The sequence below is a fragment of the Catharus ustulatus genome, chromosome 4 (assembly GCF_009819885.2).
Source record: "Catharus ustulatus isolate bCatUst1 chromosome 4, bCatUst1.pri.v2, whole genome shotgun sequence".
NCBI lineage: Eukaryota > Metazoa > Chordata > Aves > Passeriformes > Turdidae > Catharus > Catharus ustulatus.
In genome coordinates, this window is record NC_046224.1 from 70,364,685 (window position 1) to 70,375,262 (window position 10,578).

At 46.0% G+C, this 10,578-nt stretch overlaps 1 protein-coding gene across 1 annotated transcript; it reads right to left on the reverse strand.

Annotated features, from left to right (window-relative positions):
- Nucleotides 1-747: 747 nt before the first annotated feature.
- Nucleotides 748-10,497, reverse strand: LOC116995743 (protein mono-ADP-ribosyltransferase PARP12-like). Its single transcript, XM_033058676.1, has 9 exons — nt 8,392-10,497; nt 6,985-7,025; nt 6,016-6,152; nt 5,424-5,544; nt 4,327-4,411; nt 3,451-3,526; nt 2,605-2,735; nt 1,621-1,769; nt 748-1,050 (listed from the first exon to the last, which is right to left on the reverse strand). Exons 3-9 carry the CDS (start codon nt 6,073-6,075, stop codon nt 770-772), a joined length of 903 nt encoding a protein of 300 aa, XP_032914567.1. The 5' UTR covers nt 6,076-6,152; nt 6,985-7,025; nt 8,392-10,497; the 3' UTR covers nt 748-769.
- Between the last annotated feature and the right edge of the window lie 81 nt (nt 10,498-10,578).

The following is a 10,578-nucleotide window of genomic DNA, read 5'->3' on the forward strand; positions in this document are numbered from 1 at the left end:
CCAGCCCTCACCAAGCCCCGGTGTCTCACCACTCCCTGCTGCAGAACTGGCTCCACAGCCCTGGTGGGACACTGCTGTGTGTCATTATTCAGCTCACCATGGACTTCCTCACCGCTGGTGCCATGGCCTGGTGGTGATCTAACCTCAGCAGCTGCCACATCCCTTCTTTTCTTGACCTAAATCCAGTGGGAACAGAGGAGGGAGAGGGTGTGACAGGCACATACAGATTTGACACAGTAGAAACAAGGTGAGAAGAGAGGTCAGAAATGTGACCAGGAAACAAAGCAAAGTTCTTTGCCAGCATTAATTACAGAGCCTTCAGGATGCAGGAGCCTCCTGCCACTTACTTGAAAGACAAGCTATGATTCCTCTCTCAAGCACCATAGTGTAGGTACTTTCTCTTTTCCTTCTTCCACTTTCCCTGCCCTTTGGCATATCAGCACCATCACAGGCGGGAATCAGCCCTAGCTGACTGTATCAGTGGATCAAGGTCATTTTAACTCAGCAGGTGTCACAGCATCATGGTATGCAAGGCAGGTACATCCCCATTCCAGGTTAGAGATATGGTGAATGCTAAAGTTTAGCATTGCTTCTGAGGAAAGAATAGCCCCTTAGAAAAAACTACATCCCCAAAACCATCAGGGGACTGATACTGGTTCACTGCATTACAAAGTGTTCTAAAGCTACGACTAAAACTGAACAAACATTTAAAAAGACATACTGAAGAGTAATTTATTCAGTGTGAATTCAAAAGACATTCCACCATTCATTACAGGACCACACAGCTGCTCTCAACGCTGTACTCCAAGATATAGGCAGGATAAATTTGTTGCTTCTCAAAGATGACAAAGATGGAAGGGTCTGTCGGGTCATCCACGCAGCTGTCATAGAGTCTGTTGGAATTTCCAGCTCTGGCTGGAGGTCGGCAGTACTCAGGGCTTCCCTGCACAAAGTCTCCAACGAGAACCTGAGCTATGAACATGCTGTAGCGCCCGCTGCGAGGGGTGCAGTACTCATGGGAATAGCTGGCATCTCTGGCAAAGTAGCTTCCTAGGGAGCAGAAAAAACCACAGGTCAGACAATGCACCAGCCAAGGGACAAATATGAGCTAACAGCACTTTGGCAGCCAGCAATCCAACAACTCCAGCTAGCCCTGCGATGTGTGGGAACGTTCTTGCCAGGTGTTGCCACATTGGCTGGTTGTAAAGTAGTGACAAACACCAGTCCACATTTCACCCTCAACCTCCCAGTCCCACCTGTCCCAGAGCAGGTACCTGAGGAAAAGAGAAATGTTTTTAGTGCTTCCTGGAATGGGATTGCTGTGAGTGCTACCTGAAGCAATGATGATGTACACAGGTGAGGGTGCCCTAATTTCACGATTATAGGCCACACTTCCGAGTGTTGGCAACTTTCCGTTCTTTGTCCATATATAAGCCGCACCTGATTATAAGCCTCACTTTGGGTTCGAACCAAAATTTTAGTCAAAATGGTGCAGCTTATAATTGTGAAATTACTGTACATGGCTCAGGAACCATCAGTCACTTTGCACCCACATCCCCCAGCCTGGCTGGGAACTGCAATCCCTGCTGCCACAGCCCCTTCACCCTTCTGCACTTGTACCTTTTCCATACAGTGTCCCATGAGTCCCACAGAGCCTCCAGTCAAAGTTCTGCTCACAGATGGCAGGCACATGGGAGGGATTTGTGCCATGGAATAGAAGCCTCTCGTTCACCTCTTGGTGATGAGTCTTGTTCATCTTTTTTTTTTGCCTCAAAAAAAAGAATGACTTTGTATCCTGGTTCAAACAAGGAAAATTTCCCAACTTAACTCCTCCTACTTCTGGGTCATGGAGGAAGAGTGACACAAACCACTCTCAGAGGGGTTACTGCCTGTTTTGCACTTCTGCTGGTAACCCTGCTGCACAGCTGGCTCCTGCCAGCAAAACAAAAAGTTCTCAGCATCACTATGGAGTGTGTCACCCACAACTTCATGCCACATGAGAGAGTAAAGAGACAAACATCCCTTGTGTGGGAACTGGTCAGTTCCCATGTTATATAAATCCTGAATACATAAATATGATTATAAAACTGAGCTGTATGAAGCCACAGGGAGTACTGTATAATCTCTGCCCCTATTTTTATCACAAAAAATGTTTCCTTTTTTTTTTTTTTAAACTCCTATGAGGAAGAGGCTAAAACCAAAAGAATAAACCTGAAACATCAAAGGTCAGTCATGATGAAGGAAAATAATTTACTTTTTGTATAACACTAGCAAGAATCACACACACATCTTGCTAGGGATCAAAGGCTTATTTATACCCACACAAAAGAACACTGATGCAACCGTAACAACCCAGTCACAGAGAGAAGAGCCCCAGTCCCTTTCCAGGACTGCTCCAGAGGAGCCTCAGCCTCAGGGAACCAATTTTTAGGGCAGTCATAAGTCTGGGCCATCAGCCAGACCTGGGCAGAGAGATATGTGGCAGCCTCACCTTTGCTAGACTGCTGAATTGGGCAGCTCCAAATGTAGACTATGGAGGACAACAGATCAGGAGATTGCAGTCATCTCATGCAGTTAGCATAATGAAATAAAATAGATACAAACCACTGAAAAAGGTCCCAAAGTGTTGGGTTCTGGATCCTCTGCAGTTGGTTGATGCAGTAATTTTTCATTGTCTTCTCAAACAGCATCTTGATTTTTCTGTATTCTTGGGAATCACGGCTGAGCTGTATCAACTGAAAATTTTTAAAGCACTAAAAATAAGATATTACTGAGAGTAACAACTCCCAGTCCTTCCAAAGGACTCATCAACCTTCTCACATCTGTTGAAAAGTCCTACCACAAAAATCACAAGCTGCTTCTGTTTTTCCTGTTAACCTTCCTTTACCATCACTTCCCATGTGGAAGCATAGGCACTGACTGAAGGAAATCAGTGCAATCCCATGTGAGCTTCCTTTAGAGGATGCACCTCCACATCTGGACTATTTTTACTTCAGAGTAGCCTAAAGGTGAAATGCACAGCAGTATTCAGGCTGAAGCAGAGTGAAAGTTTCACCTTAATCTGACATTCTAGCTCCTTCCCCACAGGGCTAAGCTGCAGTTTTACCACAGTAAATAACATCCTGCTCCAAAGTGACAGAAGAAATACTCCCTTGAGATGCAATTAATCTGGTTTATCAGAGGGTGAAGTGTCTTGGGAGAGTGCAAAGGACAGGTATGAGCAGCAGTGGCCTTGCTTACCCTGTGTGGTATCATAGGGGTTCTCAGAGAGCCTCCCAGAAAACGGATGTGTGTTCTGAATATGAAACTGTCAGTCTTGTTTCACATCATGGTTGCTTATTTTACACATTTAAAAGCTGGTAACATCTCAATTGCCTTGAATTAATGCTCTTGGAAAAATCAGTACAGGGCAGAGCTCTCCCTACCCACTGGAGAGCTGTAAAGTCCTACCTTGAACCCAATTTCAGGTAGTGCAGTTTGGTCCCACTGTGGAGGGTACACAGGATGTGATAGAGTTGTGTTTTGGCTACAGAAGAGAAAAAGGAGCCAGTCAGCTGGTGATACTCCTCACCAAATCCCCTTCTGGAGAATAACCACAGGCTCTGAAGCAGCCTTCAGGCATCCATTCAGGAGCTATAGTTTGTTTTCTATTTGAATGAACACACCTTAGGTTGAACCAACACTTTAATTGAACCCTCAGCTTCACATGCACTGTCTGCTGGTGAGTTTCTAAATCAGAGACAGTTCTTATTAAAGTAAATCAGTAGCACAAATAACATTTATAGCAGATGTGTTCAAATTGTTAAGCTGAACTTCTTTTAGAAAAGGCCATAAGAGAGGGTATCTCAAATAAATGCCTCCAATTCACTTCATTTCAGTGGATTTGCCTGTTCCGAGTTTTAGTTTATCCTCAGCTTTTCAAGGCATGACATCCATATGCACCACAGCTCTTGGGATTGGCAGTCCCTTGCTCCTAATCACTGCACAGCTTATTTATTAGTATTGGGGCATAAATCAAGGAATAAAAATTCCTGGCACAGTTGTGTCAGCCCTGTGTGGCCTTGCCTCTCATAGAGAGAGCAGATCTACTCTAGTGGTCTCTCATAGCTGCCAGAGACTGCCACCAAACGTCCCTCAGGGGAGCTTCACAGAAGCGTTGCATAATTTACAAATACTGTCACTGCAAAATGTACTGTTAAACCAGTCATAAAATGGTATCTAAAATGAATTTCAGAAATATAAAATTGCATTCTAGGCAGGTAGGAGCACCCTTAGCAGAAAGGTGCTGTCCTTTAAAGACATAGTTAAACAGTGAATGTGTCTTACCTTCTGTCTTGTTCACCTTCAGACTGTTTAGGCAGTCGAATAACACTTCTTCGAGTTTGAAAGACCACATTTGTTTGGACCATGTCTGGAAAGAAAAACACAATAACTCATTATTGAGATAATTCATTGTCTAAGGGACAGGCCCTTCCATGTTAAGTAAAAATAAAAGAGGTGGTAGCCCTGAATATCGCATTGTGGTGCTCTCTCTATCCCACCCAGTGCAAACTTCATTCCCACTTGGAGATGCGCAAGGTCAACCACCTACTAGCACAGGCTGTGAAACTTAAAGGCAACCAAGCACCAACTGCACCTGCACTGCTATTCACATCCAGGCTGCTGGCCAGAGAATACCACATCTGATGGCAGGCCTACAGCAGGAAGGAGTTTTCAGTGCAATGGGGGCCACAAACCTGGTTTTCCTGGCAGCACAGGGCTGCTGCATGGTGCTAAAAGGAAAGCCTGCCTTCTCTTCTTGGGTCCTTTAACAATATCACAGAGCACATGCTGTGTGACATGGCTAATTATCCATTGTTTCCTCCTTTAAAAATCACTCTTTATTCATGCCAGGAAACATTTCAAGTTTGGAAAGCTAACAGGAGCTTTAAGATGGGTAAATAAATTAGAAACAGAAAAGTATTTTTCATTTTCCCATTTCTCTCTCTGTGCAACCAGTCCTAAATTTTTGTTTGCTGCTGTGTGCTTTCTCTCCACCTAAGTAGCTTGCAAGATGTTCACCACAGGCTCACTTCTTCACCTTTTGACTTTTCAATGCCTTTTGTTTTCTTTTTCTCTGATTGCTCATTCCTCCTTTTCAGGTGTATAAACCCAAATATGTAAGCCAAGGTGCCATGAAGCATTTACTCTCAACTCTTCTTCTGAATGTACAATATTGTCAGGTATGTTTTGTTTACAGATGCCCAAGTGTAGAAGCTCAGTGGGGCATCTCAAAGCTGCAGAGAAGTTTACCTACTGCTCACATTCTGCTTGGAGAAAATTTGCAGGAGGAAGAAGAGCTGCTCAAAGAGATGCAGACATGGTGTGAAATCCTTCAAGCCAGCTGCACTGTGTAATAAACTTAAAACAAGGAGATACTTCACCTGCAAAGTTTAACTTATACTGCTGAGAACCAGCCCTGAAAAAAATAACTCCATTCTTGTCAGTTTGATATTCATTCTCCAGAAATTCTGATGTTACAGTGGCAGTGGCGTGACCCCGGTGCTGCAGCAAGAACAAGGAAATGAAAAGTGTTAGAGACCACCTTTGGTTTAGGTATCACCTTGGGAAAATACCAATGTTTCCTCAGGCCCCTATGACAGGATGATATTTTGAAGTAAGTCTCTACAGCTTCAAGCATTTTGTTCTACAGCAATGGAGGGGTACCCCACTGAGCACAGCTGCCTCTAACAACAGCAACAAAGCAGCCTGTGTGGTCAGCTCCAGCCAAATGATGTTTGTCAACTCTGGAAAATGCACCCACTTTCAAAGCCAGTCCCTTGAAAGCTTTCACACAGTTCCAGCCCTGCTTTGAGGGACAATTAAGAAGACAATTCCACCCAGCAATTGGAGCAGCACTGCAAGAGCACCCAGCGGTGTGTGCAGAACACACCAGTTGCAGAACAACATGCTCTAAATAACTCTGGAAAGATGGCTTAACAAAAGCTTTTGGCAGGAATAGCAGATGCATTTCACCTCTTTCCCATACTCAATCCACTGCTTGGAATCATCGAGCCAATACCAGACATACTCCATTTCAGAAGCAGACAGATGAGTCAGGAGACAACACAAGTGCAGAAGAGCCTGATGGGCACCTGGCTGCTTGCTCTGCCCTGCATCAGAAAAGAAATCCAGATCAAAGTGGGGCTCTTTTCCAAAGCTGTCAAATTGTGCAGTATCCCTGGTCTGATCAGAAATCTATTCACTTCTAAAAAAGGAGACCCCCTCCAGCTGGGAAGTGCAGGTTTGCCCCAGAACTGAGGACCCTCACCTCCCTGGTTTGGACCTGTGCCACCAATTCTACCCTAAAAGAAATCTTCCTAAAAAAAAAAACATTTTAAGAAAATGAACTTGACACAGAGATTCCCCTGCAGCCCATAGGGAAGGCCATGGTGAGACAGCTGTGCCCCTGCAGCCTGTGGAGGTCCATGGAGCAGGGATCCACACTGCAGCCCAGGAAAAAGCCCGTGCTGCAGCATGGGGACAGGCCCTGAGGGAAGCTGCAGTCCATGGAGAAGAACTCGTGCTAGAGCACGTTTATCCTGAAAGATATCCCGCAGCCCATGGGGAATGAACCATGCTGAAGCATGGGAAATTTTTGAGAACCATGGAGGAGTCTTACAGGCTGAGGACAACATCCATTTCCCTTTCTCTCTGCACTGCTTTGGTAGGAGCAGGTGGAAAAGTCAGGAATGAAGGAGTGAAGTTGAACCTGGGAATTTGTGGAGGAGGGGAATAGGTGATCTAATTTTCTTTTCTCACAATTTAAATCTATTTTAATTTGCAATAAATTAACTTCCCTTACGGCAAGCCTGTCTGGCCCAATGTTCACCTTGCCTTTATCTCAGCTCATGGACTTTCCCATCTTATTTTCTCCCCACTGTCCTGTTGAGGATGGGAGTGAGAGAACAGCTCTCACATGGAGGAGGGGATATCATTACTTACCAGCAAAATCTCTGCTCTGCACTCTATCCTAGACACAGCACCTACAAAGAGAAGATGAAGCAGGTAGCCACCAATGATTCCAGTTCATGGGATTTTACTTGGCTTCCTGCTGTGCTTTACCCTTCATTAAATCTCCCAGTTTTGGACCCAGCAACACTTTTTAATGTATCTCTCCACTTTACTGCCCCTACAACAGTGCCTATCATGGATCACATGCCCTTAGCTAAAAGCTGCCAGCCATTGAGCTTCCGAGGGTCTGTGACAGAGCTACTCTGAGCTGCCTGAAGAATCTGAACACGATATTGAAACAGAAACTGGAAATGATCGTGTATCCAGCTCTGACACCCATCGTACTTTGGCAGGGACCAAGGGTATTCAGAGAAGACCAATGAGAGGAAATCATTGCAGGAGCAGCTCCCTCACAGAGCTGTTTACAGTGCAAAGGTCCACAAAACAAAGGCGTGGCAGCCCTGGACTGCCAGAACAAAGAACTCGGAAGAACTCGGGTCTCCTTCTCCTTCTTGTTCCAGCACTGCCTGTGTGCACACTAACACCGGCCAGCCTGCTCCTAGAAAAATGCTCCCAATTATTCTTCTCTCCTATTGCAGGGCATTCAAAAGATCCAGCACTACCAGGAGGATTTTTGTCCCTTTTTTCCACTGCTGCCCCGCTCTCTCTTCCCTTTATCCCCAGTCCAGATATCCCCTGCTAAACCCTGCCAGCTCCCCCGCCGAGATTTGGGGCTCCCAGCCTGCCCTAATCACACAAGCTTGCAAAACTGTCCACTTGTGACCTACTTTTCTTTTCACTCCCCAGCATTTCTGCTCCATGCTGGGATTCTCCACTCACCAACTAACCCCAGCTAGAAATAAACAGAGGTGAAGCTCTTAAAAATCAGACAGAAATATTTCACCAGCAAGACAGGTAGTGTCCTTCACATTTTGCTGAAGATCTCACTACAGGGTCTTCTGCAATTATACATTTGCTTTTTATATCTTAACAGAAATTTATACAGAGAAAATTTTATACTTAAATAGCACCCTCATGCTACCTTTTCCCTTACACAAGAAGGACGATACAAACACCACTTACAGAATGACAAAGTGCAAGTAGGGATGCCTCCAGCAGACCTTAAAGCCAAGCCTACAAGCTATGAAATCCTCAACTTCCTGTGTGCCCAACCCTCCCCTCTCAGCTGCACCCTGGGAAGGCTGTCAGAGCCTGGCATGTGCCACTTCCCTGGCACTGTCACCGCCCTCGGGAGCTGAGGGCATCAGCCTTGTGCTGGCCAGGCTGGATGAGCCTGCTCAACCTTTGCTCTGCATGGCAAAGGTGCCCTGGGTGCAGCAACACCTTCCAAAGCAAAGCACAGCTGGCCTGTGAGAGCTCCCCGGAGCACATCTGTACCTCGCTGTGTCCCTCGCAGCCTCTCCGTGGCACCACGGGTGCCTCTGTGCCACAGACCCTTGAGGACTTGGAGCTGAGTGACATTTCCTCGTGGTGATTGCGACAGAGACGGACGCATGCGCGTCTGCCGAGCACAGCCAGGCCTTTGGCAGATACAGCTGCAAAAACAACGTCACTCCAAACCAGCAGAGTTTATCTTCTGGGTTCCTGTCACTGCACTTACCTAAAAGCCAGTTCCTTCCAGTGGCTGGGGGTATTCAGGACCTTCTCCCTTCTATGAGGAGCGGCTTCTGCTGAACATCATTCCTGGAAATGCAACAGCTGGTGTTGCCTTGCAAAGTGACACCACCACCCCCCCTCTCCTCAAATCTCAGTGCAGAGAGCGGGTGCATTGCTGATCCCACTCTCCCCAGGGTTAGTGATGGCACTGGTGGGGGGATTGCAGCAAGCAGAGCCCCACTGAGCCACACAAACCTGAGCACAGAGCCCTGTGAGGTGGGCTCGCCCAGCCCTCGGAGCTCTGCACCGCCCCAGGTGTTTGTGTTCCTGTACTTTGGAGTCTATCCTCCTCTCTGCTCTTCCCCACACAAATCAGACAAGGCTTAGGAGCTTTCCAGTCTGACCTCCAGCCTTTCAGAACCTGGCAGCATTTCCCAGCAGAGCTCTGAGACAAAGTTTAACAACAGGTCAGGTACTCTTAACTATGCAAACTTGTTAAGCCAAAAGCATTTCTTTAACTTTTATTTTTTTTCCCCCCTCTCATATTGTGTTCAGTTGAACTGCCCAGAACATTTTTCTTCCCAGGAGATCCAGTCACACCAGATCAGTAGTGGCTGAAACACATAAATCTCTGAGTTTCCAGAAAGGGTGCACTCCGAGGGCATTCTATAGCTTTAAAACAAACAAGCAAACAAACCCAACAACACCCCTATCACACACATGTGAACAAACAAACCGAAACAAAAAGCCAACAACACAAATGTCATTATGAACTCACTTTCTTTCACTTGCTTCACTTCTGAGGCCCTACTGAGGCCTGAGAGTTTCAGTAGATACGAGACAGCAGCTTTAGGAAGAACATTCTGGCTTGGCAGAAAATGTTTACATATCTTTACTGGGAGCAGGACACCATCCTCTCTAAAAACAAACAACTGTCCACAAACTGGAAACTTGAGCTCACTGTAAACTGATACCTTCTCAGCATTGTATTTTTTGTTTTTGTCCCTTTTAATTGCAATGTCACCCGTGGAGTTTTCTCTGATTTCTCAACTGTGGTGCTATATCTGTCTGCATTTCCAGTATCTGGGAATGGAACAGGTCTCAGAGCAAACATTCTATGTATAGCCCTGCAAGATCATATTCCTGCACAGTCAGCAGAGGCACCCAAGTGGTTTCCTTGCATGTGTGAAATGATTTATCCTTTATCAAGAAACCATGGTCCAGCAGATAGCGCTACTTAGTTTCCTCCCAGGAATTTCTATTCTTGTTCACTTTTTCTCTTCACAGGAAATGGACAAAGAAGGAACACTTCACCCTTTGGCTGTGCCTCTGTGACACACAGCAGCTCTGTTGCAATTTCAGGCTGCTCCAAGGTTTGAGGTGGGAGTCCTGATGCTGCAACACGTGCACACTGCTCACACAGGTATTGCAGCCTGGGTTGGCAGTACCTGATGCTTTTACCTTAGGATGTGCAAAATCCCCCAAACCAGTACCTAAATGGGTGGGCTCAGGAAATGTTGGGGTGATGGAGCTCACCTGGTTCTGCGAGGTCTTCTGCAGGTTGTTTCCCCGGCCACCCACACTGGGGTGCTGTGGGAAGGTGTGCCGGGGGGTTCAGCTTCAGCAAAGCCTGGCACAAGGAGGGATTGGCTCTTGTCTGGGAGCCTGGAAGCATTTCCAGATCTCACTTGGACCCATTCTATCATTTAAAGCCATTACCTTCTCCTGTAGGTTGTGATGAATTTTGGTTTGTTGATGAGGATTTTTCCATAGATTGTATTTCCTGTTGGGCAATGTCCAGCAGCTTGTAAATTAAATTGTGGGAGGGTAGTGGGGAAACAAGCCCTGAAACCACACTGCTGCTGTCCCAGCTTAATTCAGCACAGGAACAGGAAGCAGTCATTACAAGAGTAATAATTCTCAATTGCTTTGAAAAAAACCTCAACTTTAGTTCTGTAATTTTACACA